At 35.5% G+C, this 15,192-nt stretch overlaps 1 protein-coding gene across 3 annotated transcripts in view; it reads left to right on the top strand.

The window, feature by feature from the left end:
- TAOK3 (TAO kinase 3) overlaps positions 1 to 15,192 on the top strand; it is a 207,164-nt gene that overhangs the window by 107,310 nt on the left and 84,662 nt on the right. For 2 of the 3 annotated variants that reach the window (XM_071209813.1, XM_058281442.2), the window contains exon 2: positions 6,988 to 7,090. The exons of the other annotated variant lie outside the window; for it this stretch is intronic. Coding sequence is in view for 1 of the 2 variants with exons in the window: in XM_058281442.2 (XP_058137425.1) it covers positions 7,055 to 7,090 (36 nt within the window). In the remaining variant the exon portion in view is untranslated. The remainder of the gene's footprint in view (positions 1 to 6,987; positions 7,091 to 15,192) is intronic. 3 annotated transcript variants of the gene reach the window in all.

Genomic DNA, 15,192 nt, shown 5'->3' with positions numbered 1-15,192 from the left:
TTATTTCAGTGACACATCTCCAATGAAATCTACTCTAAGCTGGATTGTTCAATTGGTCCAAGGGCCCAAGACCTGAAATACTACTTCTTGGCACAGTTTATAAGTTCTCATGGGAAATATAGTACCTGAGGTTGCAGGAGGTCAAGGAAGAGGGAAAAACTACTTTATGCATATTATTTCATCTTCAGGTAATTTATAAAATGCTATTCTTTTGGAAGGAAAAATGTCCTTGTTCATGTTTTAGGTGGAGGATGAATTTAATTTATTGTTTTATTTGTAAAAATGGAAATGGGAAGGATTTCAACATATTTTTATGGGCTATTTTCTATGTAAAGATGCCATAGGGATAAAACTATTAATCAAAACATGGATTTATACATTTATCCTCCTCTGAAGAAGCATATCATCTGTTAGGACACTAATATCTGTGTTTTAAAAACTGAAGCAAAGGGAGAAAGTGTTTGGTTTTAGGAAAGAAGTCGTGTTTAGCTGGACCATGAGAGTGTTAGGAATTTGGACATTCCAGGCAGTGGGGACAGCGTGAGCAAAGATGAAGGTGTGAAAATTTAAATGTATGGTAATTCCATTGTGCCTAATAATAGTTTTAGAATTTAGGTTCATATAGTGGATTGAGGTCAACTTTGAGTGTTAGATGAAGTTGTTTTTTAAACTGTAGGAAATAGAGAAATATTGAAGGGTTTTGAGCAGATATGATATCTGAATTGTGCTTGGGGAAGATGAATCTGGTAATAGTGTTTTTAAGATGGATACTCGAAAAGATAGACTAGAGAACAAAAGAGCAGAAGCAGAGGAGAGAGGTAATGAATGCTAACAGAAACGGAAAGGAAGGACAGATAAAAAGAAATATTTGAAGCAGAATTGGGAGCTCATTAATTATGGGGAACAAGGGAAAGGAAAGAGTCAAAGTATTGTGGGGTACATGTGAGCCATTTGGGTGGAGAAGTGATAGACATTTGAAAATATGGGACAGGAGCTTAGAAAGGAGGTCAGGACTGACTAATGACAGAGTGATATTTGAAACCTTTAAATGGAGAGAGAAATAAAATAGCAGCTTTCACTCATAGAGAGAGCTTAAGGCAAATCCTTGGAGAACACATTCACTTAGGGATCAGAGAGAAGAAAAAGGGCTATAGAAGGAATAATTTGGAAAATCAGAAAAAGACAGTTCATTGTATCCAAGAGACACCATGCAGAAAGAAGGTAGGTATGTGATGGAAGAAAACTGAGAACATCCCTTTGATTAAATGTATAATCTTCAGGATATAGTTTGCAGCCTCAATAACATGTATAGTAGTCTAGCAGAAAAACAACACAATAAAACTGAAGATTTAATTCCTAGAAAATTTAGTGTTTCCTTTAGAATATTGATAGAACTGTGCAACTAAATATAGAGTATACATTTTAAGAAAGTTATATAAAAATGAGTGTTTAGAGAGAAAAGATAAGTACTAAGCATGTGTGCCCATAGCATGAAAAAATTATTTTCTAGGAGTAAGTGTCTACAAGCATTTGAAATTAGGATATGAGCATGTTAGTAAATGCCTTATTTAAAACTCTTTTCTTAGTAATTTAGCAACTGGTGATCATATAACACCATAAAGAGTATTTGAGTGCATTGAAGCTGCATTTGGGCTAATCTGGCAGGGTCAGCATGCAGATACTGGCAGTTATTGATTGATAGTTGATTTAGGAAAAATGTGATGCTTAATTCAGGCAAGTTTTAGCTACAAAGTAATCTAAAAGATTCCACAACACAAAAATGATATAAAAGATCAGGGTTTTTTTGTTTTTTGGGTTTTGGGTTTTTTTTGGAAACAGCTGGATTCTGTTCAGACATTTGTTTCTCTTAATATTCAATTCATAAAGAAATTATGAGGTATACATTGGTATTTCAAATAAAGTATACACTTACATCCCATTCATGTAAAGCTAAATAACAGTAAGAATAGAGATTCCCTATAGGTATACAAATTTCCTTATTTTGTTCCTATCATTTCTGAGTCAACAAATAACATTAGAAACAAATATGAACTCTCTGACAAAGGTGAACCAAGAAAAATTACCTCCATGGACCAAAACCTAAATTAATTCCACTGATAAACTAAAAGATGAGTTTTTATGTAAAACTTGTCAACAGAATACTTGCAAATTGAATCCAACAGCATATCAAAAGACTTATACATCATGACCAAATGGGATTTATTCCTGGTATTCAAGGCCAGTTAAACATTAAAAATTATCAATCAACATAATACACTACATTAACAAATTGAAAGAAAAAAAACACATGATCATCTCAATTAACACAGAAAAGGCATTCAACAAAATCCAGAGTCCTTTTTTGTTAAAAACACTACAGAAGATAGGAGTAGAAGAAGGAAAATTCCTTAATCTGATAAAACGCATGTATGAAAAATCCACAGCCAACATCATACTCAATGGGGAAAGATTGAAATGTTTCCCTCTAAGATCTGGAACAAGATGAGATGCCCACTGTCACTATTGTTATTTGATATTGTACTAGAAGTTCTAACTGGGGAAATTAGCCAAGAAAAAAAATTAAGGGCATCCAAATAGGAAAAGAGGAAGTAAAACTCCATTTGCAAATGATATAATCCTGTACTTAGAAAAATCTGAAGTATCCACGATAAAGCTACTTGAGCTAATAAATGAGTTCAGCAAAGTGGCAGGATACAAGATCAACACGCAAAAATCAGTAATGTTTTTGTACACTAGTACTGAACAATCTGAGGAGGAAATCGGGGAAAATTCCATTTAAATAGCAACAAAAAACTCAAATACCTAGGAATTAATTTAACCGAAGAAGTACAGGACCTATATGCTGAAAACTACAAAACAATGATAAAAGAAATTTTGAAAAGATCTAAACAAATGGAAAGACATTTGTGTTCATGGATTGGAGGAATAAATATCGTAAAGATGTCAGTCTTACCCAAACTGATTTATAGAGTCAATGCAATACCAATCAAAATTCCAACAGTCTACTCTACAGAATTAGGAAAGGCAATTACCAAATTCATTTGAAAGGGAAAGTGTACCCAAATAGCCAAAAGCATTCTAAGAAAGAAGAGCAACATGTGAGGACTTTCACTGCTTGATCTTCAAACATATTACAAAGCTACAATGGTCAAAACAGCATGGTCCTGTCATAAAGATAGACACTTTGATCAGTGGAATAGAATTGAGAATTCAGAAATAAACCCTCACCTATCCAGTCAATTGGTTTGTGTGTGTGTGTGGGGGGGTCGTTTTGTTTTTTTCTTTATAGAATATATACATATTATATATTTTAAATTGATTTCTCCCCATCCCCTCATTGTTTTTGCACTTGCTGTGTCTGTCTGTTTTCTTTTTTCCTTTAGGACACACCAGGAGCTGAACCCAGGACCTCCAATTTGGGAGGGAGGAACCTAATCACTTGAGCTACCTCCACTTCCCTGCTCTGTTGTGTTTCCCATTATGTTTTTCCTTCCCTTGTCTCTTGTTGCGTCAGCTTGCCACAACCACCCATCACACAAGCTCACTGTTTATGAGGCACCAAGAACTTCTGCTCCCTGCTTTGTTGTGTTTCTCGTTATATTTTTCTTCTTGTGTCTCTTGTTACATCAGCTTGCTGTGCCTGCCCATCATGCCATCTCGCTGTCTTCTTTAGGAAGCACCATGAACCAAACCAGGGACCTCCCTTATGGTTGATGGGAGCCCAGTCATTTGAGCAACAGCTGCTTCCCGTAAATTGGTTTGGTTTTTCTTTTTCAAGATATTTAGATTATATAAATGTTACATAAAAAATATGCTCAATTGGTTTGTTTGTTTGTTTTAAAGATTTATTTATTTATTTCTCTCCCTTCCCCCCTTCCCTGTTGTCTGCTCTCTGTGTCCATTCACTGTGTGTTCTTCTGTGACTGCTTCTATCTATAAGCAGCACCAGGAATCTGTGTTTCTTTTTATTGCATCATCTTGTTGTGTCAGCTCTCCATGTGCGCAGCGCCATTCTTGGGCAGGCTGCATTTTCTTTCGCACTGGGTGGCTCTCCTTACGGGGCGCACTCCTTGAGCATGGGGCACACTCCTTGAGCACGGGGCTCCCCTACATGGGGGAAACCCCTGCATGGCAGGGCACTCCTTGCGCGCATCAGCACTGCACGTGGGCCAGCTCCACACGGGTCAAGGAGGCCCGGGGTTTAAACCATGGACCTCCCATGTGGTAGGTGGACACCCTGTCCATTGGGCCAAGTTCGCTTCCCTCAACTGGTTTTTGACAAACCTACCAAGTCCATGTTAATGGGACAAAACAGTTGCTTCAACAACTGGGGGAACTGAATATCTATAACCAAAAGAAGGAACAAGGACCCCTATCTCACTCCCTGTCCCAGAATCAACTCCAAATCGATAAAAGACTTAAATATAAAAGTCAGGACCATAAAACTACCAGAAGAAAATGTAGGGAAACATCTTAAAGACCTTGTGTTAGGTGATGGTTTCTTGGACCTTATACCCAAAGCACATACAACACAAGAAAAAATAGATAAATGGGACCGCCTCAAAATTAAACACTTTTCTACCTCTCAGCACTTTGTCAAAAGGGTGAGAAGTCAGCCAACTTGATGAGAGAAAATATTTGAAAATGACATGTCAGATAAAGGTTTAATATCCAGTATATATAAAGAGATGTTACAACTCAACAATAAAAAGACAAATGACCCAATTAAAAAAATGGGCAAAAGACTTGAGTAGACATTTGTGCAACAAGGAAATACAAATGGCAAAAAAACACATGAAAAAATCTTCAACATCACTAATGATTAGTGGAATGCAAATCATAAAACTACAATGAGATATCATTTCATGCCTATCAGAACGACCACTAATAAAAAGACAGAAAACGACAAGGGTTGGAAAGGATGTGGAGAGATGGAACACTTACTTTTGATGGGACTGCAAAATGGTACAACCACTGTGGAGGACGGGTTAGCAGTTCCTAAGGAAGCTGAATATAGACTCGCCACGTGACCCTGCAATACCACTGCTTGGTATATACCCAGATGAACTGAGAGCAGTGACACAGACATCTGCACACCAATGTTCATAGCGGCATTATTCACAATTGCCAAAACTTGGAAATAACACAGGTGTCCATCAACCGATGAATGGATAAACTATGCTGTATTCTCACAACGGAATATTATGCAGCTGTAGGAAGAAATGAAGTCGTAAAGCATATGACAACATGGATGAGCCTGGAGAACATTATGTTGCATGAAGCAAGCCAGACACAAAAGACAAATACTGTATGATTGCACTATTATGATCCAAATATATTGTGTAACATATTGTATGATTCAAAAAAAATTTTATATGTACCCAGAACATTTAATTGAGAAATGTATGTTTTTATTCAACTCTGTTTTATTTTTCTTTTTTAACTCTTATTTTTTTTATTTTCACTTACTAAATTTACAAAATAAAGTTTAAATAAACAGTTTTTAAGTTTAGGCATGAGAAGAGTTTGAGATATCTTCAGTTGGAAAAATGTGAAAATAGAAGTGAAATCCTTTTTTCTAGTTGGTTTCTTTTTTTCCTTCAACCCTAAACCTACTCAAGCATCTAAAATATTTTTCCTTATACATAAGGTTTAAATTGCTATATTTTGACCTGTAACTCTACTTCTATAAATCCATCCCAAGGAAAACATCAGAAACAAAATGTAGATAAATAATATGCACACCAATCTTTAAAACACAATTATGTTTAAATAGCAGAGTTAATATAACCTTAGTTACCAGTTGTGGGGAAACAGTGATGAATGACTTGTGGCCCTTCCATAAGATAAACATTGGGGAAAGCAGATGTGGCTCAAGCAGTTGGGCACCTGCCTACCACATGGGAGGTCCGGGGTTCAATTCCCAGTGCCTCCTAAAGAAGATGAGCAAGACTGGGCTGGTGTGGTGAGATGACACAATGAGATGATGCAATGAGGAAGCACGATAGACGCAACAAGCAGAAGTGGAGGTGGCTCAAGCCATTGGTCGTCTCCCTCCCCCATGGGACATCCCGGCATCAGTTCCCAGTGCCTCCTAAAAAGAATATGAGCACACAACAGACACAGAGAGCCAACAGTGAGCGCAAACAATGAAGGGGGGAATAAATAAAAATCTTTTTTAAAAAAAAAAGCTTGACATTGGACAGTCACTAAAATGATGTTTGTCAACAGTTTTTGACAATATGGGAAAATTCTTACAATATAAAGTTAGATAATAGGTAGGCTATAGAATTATATACACAATTTGATCTCAACTGTATAACCAAATAAATATGGATATGTAAAAATAAATATATGCATTGAGAAAAGTATGCCAGAGTGTTAATAAAGTTTGTTTGGAGTATGGATTATGGCTTTTTTCATAATAGTGTTTATTTACCAGATTACTTACATTGCGCATATATTGCTTTAATAGGAAATAAAAAATAATCACTAGCCCCAAAATGCCTGAGAATTGTTACAGATGGGCCTAGGAAAGGGAGGATGAGTCAACAGAAATCATCATGCTTTTTTGGGAAAACCTTTCAAAATATAAGCCTTACTCACTGAGAATCAGTAGCATCACTGCATGCTATCAGATAAGTCATATCTAATGGTAGTCTCTTTTGAGTTTCCCTGAACTAAAGCAAAACAAATTTTTTAAAAAACCAATACTACCAACAAAAAACAGTGGAAGCCTCAACACAAATTCTGAAATCTAATGACACATTTTTTCTAGGTACTGCTTGTGAAATAGTAGCTTGTGTCTTTTTTGTAAAAATCTCATCTTTTACATTTGTCATCCACAAACAAATGAAGATAAAATTTTAACTCTGTAATATTACATTTGTGTATATTTAAAACTCTTACCAACATTGCTTCTTTAATTTTTCCCCTACAATTATATATTTTATTCTTTTCCTATAGGTAAAGTGTAAATACAGAAGACTGAAGTTTTAAAAGAGGGAAAAAAGGTTGCTGCTAAAATGAAGCCATGCAATACAGTATATTTTGTGCCACACACAAAAAGGTATTGTCCATATATCCTGGACTTAGCTTTCTCATGTAAAATGGAAACAAATAGTACTTTCTGGATTTTCTCTGAAAAATTTTATTGTCTTTGTAAGACAAATAAATGAAAGAGAAAGTAAAATTAATAAAATTGGGATAAAATATTCTTTTATGGAAATTGAGTTTCTAATTATTATCTTGCAGATTTTTTTTTTTTTTTTAATATATTGGAGATTGAACCCAAGACCTTGTATGTGGGAAGCAGTGCTCAACCACTGAGTCACATCGGCTCCCCTGAGTTGGTTCTTTTTGTTTGTTTTCTTGTTGTTTGTCCTTTTGTTTTTAGGAGACACCAGGAATCTAACCTGGAACCTCCTGTGTGGGAGGCAGGCATTCAATTGCTTGAGCCACATCTGCTCCCTCCTTGCAGATTTTAGTCTTGGGCATAGCTTACAATGGGGAGAGTTATTTGTTTAAAAGAAGTGAGCTTACTTAAAGTTTCTTGATTCCTATTATCAAATTATTTTTTGGAATATATTGAGTGCTAATTTTGTTATGGTATTTTATAATTTAGGTTTTGAAATTGCATTAAAGTTTTCATATCTCATTCCCCTAATTATAGAAATTATACGGGTTTACAGAAAATTTACGAAAAAAAAAAGATAAAAAGAAAAACATAAAAATTTATCTGAATCTCGACACCTACTTCAGATAAAATATCAGCCTGCCAAGAAATCCCAAACAGGGAGGTAAAAGGAGCCATATTGCCTGTCTTCAGTGTCTCAGATCTCCTATGCTCTACCTACTTTTACACACTACTTTTGCTAAATTAAAAAAATAGGTGGCGGACTTGGCCCAGTGGTTAGGGCATCCGTCTACCCGGTACGCAGTTCAAACCCCGGCCTCCTTGACCCGTGTGCAGCTGGCCCATGCGCAGTGCTGATGCGCGCAAGGAGTGCCTTGCCACGCAGGGGTGTCCCCCACGTAGGGGAGCCCCACGCACAAGGAGTGCCCCCTGGAAGGAGAGCTGTCCAGCACAAGAGAAAGTGCAGCCTGCCCAGGAATGGCGCCGCACACACGGAGAGCTGACACAACAAGATGACGCAACAAAAAGAAACACAGATTCCCGTACCGCTGACAACAACAGAAGTGGACAAAGACAACGCAGCAAATAGACACAGAGAACAGACAACCAGGGGGAAGGGGAGAGAAATAAATAAATAAATCTTTAAAAGTAATAATAAAATAAAACCTGCTTTGTATAAATTCTGGTAGGGTATTCCTGGGTCAGAGAACTTACTGTTCTGCTACTCTTCTAAAAATGTATAAAAATGGCCATTTCCTTTACAAAAAAAACTTATCTTTTTCTTTATTACCTTGACAATTTGATGGATGAAAAAGAGGTTTCTTATTATTTTGGTTTTTACTTCTTCGATTACTAGGGAAGTAACATGTTTCATATCATTATTGACCACTGGTATCTCTTTTTTTGAAATTCCTCATGTCATTTTTCATTTGGGTGTGTGGGTGGGTATATGTGTGTATATATATTTTCCTCTCTCATATTAAGAATAACTTAACTGGCATGTATTTTGTAAGAATTTCCCCATTTTCTTTGCTTTTCAATTTTGTTTGTGTCTTTTTCAAACTTTATTGATATATAATTGACTACAATAATATAAATATATTTAAAAAGCAAAATATGTTTTAACACACATATACATTTGTGATACCATCACCATGATGAAGATAATAAATACAGCCATCTCTCCCAAAGGCTTCTTTATGGCCCTTTTTAATTCCTGTCTCCCATCCTTTTCCCATCTTGTCCCCAGGCAGCAATTTATGTGCTTCCTGTCAGTTGATTAGCTTGCATTTTCTAGAATTTTATGTAAATGAAATCACAAAGTAAACACTTTTATGCACTGGCTTCTTTCATTTGGTGTAATAATTTTGACATTCATCCATGTCATAGCGTGTATTAATAGTTCATTTTATTGCTGAGCTATATTCCATTGTATGCATGTACCACAGATTGTTTATACATTCAACTGTTGATGTTCATTTAAGTTGTTTCCAGTTTGGGCTATTAAAAATAAAACTTCTATGAACATTTGCATACAAGCCTTTTTGTGGACATAGGCTTTCATTTTTCGTAGGTAAATACCTAGGAATGGAATGACTGGGACGTATGTTGGTATATATTTAACTTAAGAAACTGCCAAACTGTTTTTCAAAGTGGTTATTACACTTTACATTGCCACCAGCAATATATGGGAGATCCAGTTCCTCCATCTCTTTGCCAACACTTGGTATGGTCTATCTTTTTAATGTTCTTTATTCTAATAAGCACTAATACACTAATAGGTGTGTGGTATCTTGTGTTTTTAATCTGCATTGTCCTAATGAAAGATGACATTGCACACATTTTCATTTGCTAATTTGTTACCCACATATCTTCGTTGGAAAACTGTCTTTCAGTTTTATGTCCATTTCTAAGAATTGTTTTTTTTTTTCTTTTTATTAAATTTTCAGGGTTCTTTATATATTCTGGATATACATCTGTTGTAATATGTTTTGCAAAGACATACTCCCAATCTGTGGCTAGTCTTTTCATTCTCTTAACAGTACCTTTAAAAAGCAGATGTTTACAATTTTAAGTCTACTTTATCAGTTTTTCCTTATATGGATTGTGTTTTGTTTTGTCCCTAAGACGTTTTTGTAATGTAGCCTCATAGAATTAATCCCAGAAAGTAATTCTCTTCTTCCATTTTAAGGAACAGTTGCATGTAATTGATATTATATCTTTCTTAGATGTTTGGTAGAATTCAGTAGTAAAGCCATTTACTTTGTGGGAAGTTTTGAAACTTTAAATTCAATTACTTCAATAGATATGGGGCTATTGGGTTATCTCTTTCTTCTGGAGTGAACTTTGATAGGTTTTATCTTTAAAAGAATTTGTCCATTTCATCTAAGTTGTTCCAGTTGTTCAAATCCCTGCTCCCTGTTTATCCTTTTGATATCTGTGTAGTGATAACACATCTTATTCCTGATATTGGTAATTTGTTCCTGATCAGTCTTGCTAGAGGTTTATCAATTTGGTTCTTTTTCTCAAAGAACCAACTTTTTTTTGTTTGTTTGTTTGTTTGTTTCTCATTTTCATTGTATTTCATTTTAATCTTTATTTCTTTTCTCTTCTTAGTTTGGGTTTAATTTCTTTTATCTGCCCCACTTTTTATGGTAGAAATTGAGGTCATCGATTTGAGACATTTCTTCTTTTCTAAGCTACAAGGTTAGTGCTATAAATTTCCCTATAACACTGCTTTAGTGGCATTCTACAAAATTTTTATATATTTTACACTTTTCTTTTCATTCAATTAAAAATACTTTCTGATTCTCTTTTATTTTTGACCATGGATTATTTAAAGGTGTGTTACTACGTTTTCACATAATTTGGGATTTTTCAAATATCTGTCTGGTATTGATTTCTAATTTAATTCCATTTGGCTCAGAGAATATACTTAGTATGACTTAAAGTCTTCTAATTTACTGACTTTTGTTTTACGACCCAGAATATGGTCTGTTTTGATCAATGTTCTGTGTTTTAAGAATATGTATTTTCATGGTGGTGGGTAGAATGCTCTGTAGCTGTCAATTAGATGAAGTTGATTGATTGGATTGTTCAAATCTTCTGTTTCTTTACTGATTTTCTATCTACTTTTCCTATACATTATTGAGAAAAGAGTATTGAAATCTCTGACCGTAATACTGGATTTCTCTATTTCTCCTTACATTTCTGTCAGTTTTTATAAAAAAAAATTTTTTAAGTTCTGTTATTAGGTATATAGACTTTTATGATTATGTCCCCTTAATGAATTGATCCCTTTAGCATTATAAAGTAGCCTTCATTATCCATAGTAATATTCTTTTCTCAGAAATCTACTCTGATATTAATATAACCAGTCCAGTTTTCTTTTGATTAAAGTTATGTCACTTTCCATCCTTTAACTTTTTTGTGTTTGTTATTTAAAGTGGGGTTTTTATGGGCACCATATAATTGTCTTGCATTTTTAATCCAATCCAGCAATCCCTGCCTTTTAACTGGGATATTTAGATGTTTACCTTTTTGATGGGTTTTTTGTTTGTTTGTTTGTTTTTCTGAGGTACCAGGTCCAGGGATTGAACCCGGGACCTCATATGCGGGAAGACTGAACCACATCTGCTCTCCTGAGTGTGTTGTTTTGTTTGTTTGCTTGTTGTTTGCTTTTGTTTTTTTAGAAGGCACTGGAGACCAAACCCGGGACCTCCCATGTGGGAAGCAGGCTCTCAACAATTTAAGCCACATGCACTCCCTAGAAGTTTACTTTAATGTGATTATTGATATGACTTCATTTAAATCTCTAATCTTGTTACTTGTTTTCTATTTGCCCCAATCTGTTCTTCTTTTTTTTTTTTAAGGATGTACAGGGATCGAACCCAGGACCTTGTATATGGGAAGCATGTGCTCAACCACCTGAGCTGTATCTGCTGCCCCCAATCTGTTCTTTGTTCGCTTTTTCTTTTTTGTCTACCTTGTTTTGGATTAACTATTTATTTTTATGATTCCATTTTATCTTCTTTGTTGGCTTATTAGCTATTACTTTTATTTCTCTATTTTAGTGATTGTTTTAGGCTTTATAGTATACTGTCTACATTCAAGTGATATTCTACCACTTCATGTTTAATATAGCAACTTTACCCTCCTGGCCTTTGTGTAGTCATACATTTTACTTCTTTGACTGTTATAACCCTATACTATGTTGTTTTTGTTTAAGCAATCAGTTATATTTTAAAGGAGTTTAAATAATTTCTAAAAACTTATATTTACCTAAATAGTTACCATTTCTAGTACTTTTCATTCATTTGTATATATTTGCATTTCCATCTGATATGATTTTCCTTCTGTCCAAAGGACTTCTTTTAACATTTCCTGTAGTGTAGGTTGCCAAGTCATGAATTCCTTCAGCTTTGATATTCCTAAAAGTCTTTATTTCACCTTTATTTTTCAAAAATATTTTCACTGGGTATGGAATTACAGTTTTTTCTTCAGCACTTTAAAAATGTTGCTCTACTCTTTTCTTACTTGTATTATATGCAGTGAGGAAATTGCTGTTGTTTTTGTCCTTGTTCCTCTATACATAACATCCTTTTTATCTGGCTGCTTTTACTATTTTCCCTTTATCATAATTTTTGAGTAATTTTGGTATGATGTGCCTTGATATTATTTTTTTATGTTTCTTGTACTTGTGATTCATTGACCTTCTTGGATCTATGAGTTTTATAGTTTTCAATAAGTTTGGGAAATTTTACATTGTTATTTCTTCAAATATTTTTTTTCTGTCCCTACAGCTCTGTCCTCTCCTTCAGTGACTCTGAAGTCACTGACATATACTGAAGTCCTAGACATATACTAACTATTAAAGTTGTCTCACAACTCACTAATGCTCTATTTTTTGTTTTGCCTTGTTTATGCTCTTTCTCTCTGCTTTTCATTTTGGATAGTTTTTTAATATTTTTTTATTGTCTTTTTTTCAAAAGATACATAGATCACACAAAATATTCAGTTAAAAGTTTTGGATAGTTTAAATTACTTTGTTTTCAAGTTTACTAATCTTTTCTTCTGCAATCTCATCTGCTATTCATCTAGTGCAGTGTAGTTTTCATCTTAGGTTGTAGCATTCACCTCTAGAAGTCAATTTGGATCTTTTTGTATCTTACATTTCTCTACTTAAAATGTTCGATATTTCTTCTAACTTTAAAAATACATGAAATAAGTTATAATAAACGTTTTGATGTCCTTGTCTGCTAATTCTAATATCTATGTCAGTTCCAGCCTTGAGGGCTCGTGGAACAAAGCAAACCAAATTTCTGGATCAAAAGCTGAGCCAGCCTTAGGCTTTCTCTCCCCTTTTCTGGGGAAGTGGATTCCTGGGGCCCCCTTTGTCTGTTACTGCTGGACCCAAGGCCTGAGAAGTCCAAAGTGTCTATACAGTGTGAATGGATGCTGGCAGTAGCAGCTGCAACTTTTAACTCTCAGTTTTGCCGTCACAATTCTTTTCCTTTGCCCCTCTCTCTTCTGGACTGTGTTCATCCTTCCCCTGGTGTCTTAAACCCTGTTTCTGCATGTCCTCTAGCTATTTTTCTGGGAGAGAAGAGAGCCATATCTGCTCCCCTGTATTCTTAATTTTTCACATTTGTACATTCACAGGATGACTGGCCAGGATTACAGGTGCAGTGGGGGGCCATAGAAAAGACCAAAGAAAACTGGGAAGGGAAAATAGGAGAAGTGGCTTCCTATTTAAATCCTTCAATGGCTCCTCATTGCCTTCAAGATAAAGTCCAAATTTCTTAATGTTGTTTAAAAGGCCTTTTATGATTTTCCTTGGCTTAACACCAGCTTCATCTTTCTCCTGTCAACTCTCCCATACATCCATATTGAATGCACTACTTATATTTTCCCTAAGAAAAAATGCTTTTTCACTTCTAAGCCAAAAATAGACTGGGTCACCCTTTTACATCCTTACATTAAAAAATTTTCTTTTTCCTCATAACACTAATCAATTATAAGCATTTTGTGATTTGTGTCATTATAGTTTAATGTCTTTCACCTCATTTGACTCTAAGTTCTTTAAGAACAGGGACCACATCCCACTCTGTCTCCAACATTATGTACATTGTCTAGCAAATAGGGGGTAGGCAATAATTTTTTGAATGAGTTGAGTGGATAGATAGACAGGTTGATAGTCTACATAAGTTAATGATTTAACTAGACCGGCCCTATGAAATAATGTACATTATCACCTAAGGCTGTCACATCTCTGGAAGTTTTATTTCTTTAATTAATGACCCTCTTTCTCCATTTTCCTTGAGTGAAGTCCATTGGCTCATAAGTTGAAAATATGCTTTTACTGACTAATAACCAAATTCCTAGCTTAGTTCATTAGAGGGCTAAGGAAGAAAAAGAAGAAACACAAACTATCATGTGCTTAGTTAGAATGTTGAAGTGATTGATTTTTCGAGGTGGGAGGTTATTTACAATGAAATGTAAAGGTGAACTATAATGTTTCAAATGCTTTTCAAAAAATAAAGGAAAAGGAAAGAGGATGTGACTCAACAGATAGAGTGTCAGCCTACCACATAGGAGGTCCAAGGGTTCAATACCCAGGGCCTCCTGGCTCGTGTGGTGAGCTGGCCCACACACAGTGCTGCTGTGTGCAAGGAGTGCCAGCCCATGCAGGGATGCTCCGGTATAAGGGTGCCACCCGCGCAAGGAGTGGCCCCTGCACAAGGAGAGCCACCCCGTGTGAAACCACACCCCACCCAGGAGTGGTTCCACACACATGTAGAGGTGACACAACAAAAAGAGACACAGATCCCCAGTGCCACCGGATGAGAATACAAGCGGACCCAGAAGAACACACAGCAAATGGACACAGAGAGCAGACGGGAGGGAGGGGGAGAAATTAACAAATCTTTTTAAATAAATAAAGGAAAGGATCTAAACTAAGTAAATGTATATAACTTTCGATAGATAAACATATAAGCATGTCAAAATAATGCCTTTTTGTTTTTTATAATATACTTTTTAAATTTTTATTAAAAGATACTTAGTTTGCATAAATGTTACAGATTCCCATATGCCCCACTCCCTGTCCCTCCCACATTTTCCCACATTAACAACATCCTTCATTAGTACATTTATTACAACTGATGAACACATTTTGGGGCATTGCCACTAAGCATGGATTATAGTTTACATTGTCATTTACACTCTCTCCTGCACAGTTTTGGAAGTTATTACAAGATATATAATAACCTGTATCTGTCATTGCACTGTCATTCAGGACAATTCCCAAGTTCCAAAAATGTCCCCGTATTACACCTATTTTTCCCTCTCCCTTCCCTCGGAACCTTCCATGGTCACTGTCTCCACATCAATGATAACAGTTCTTCTATTGCTAGACTCACAATAAGTCTATAGTAGAATAACAGTAAGTCTACTCTAGTCCATCCTTCATTCCCCAGTCCTGAGATTCTGTGTTGGTAATACCCACATTCAGCTGATCTGGCTGGCTAGGCAGG

Source organism: Dasypus novemcinctus, chromosome 19 (genome assembly GCF_030445035.2).
Source record: "Dasypus novemcinctus isolate mDasNov1 chromosome 19, mDasNov1.1.hap2, whole genome shotgun sequence".
In the NCBI taxonomy this organism is placed as follows: domain Eukaryota; kingdom Metazoa; phylum Chordata; class Mammalia; order Cingulata; family Dasypodidae; genus Dasypus; species Dasypus novemcinctus.
Note: the sequence above shows the minus strand (reverse complement) of the source record. Positions and strands in the feature narration are given on the sequence as shown.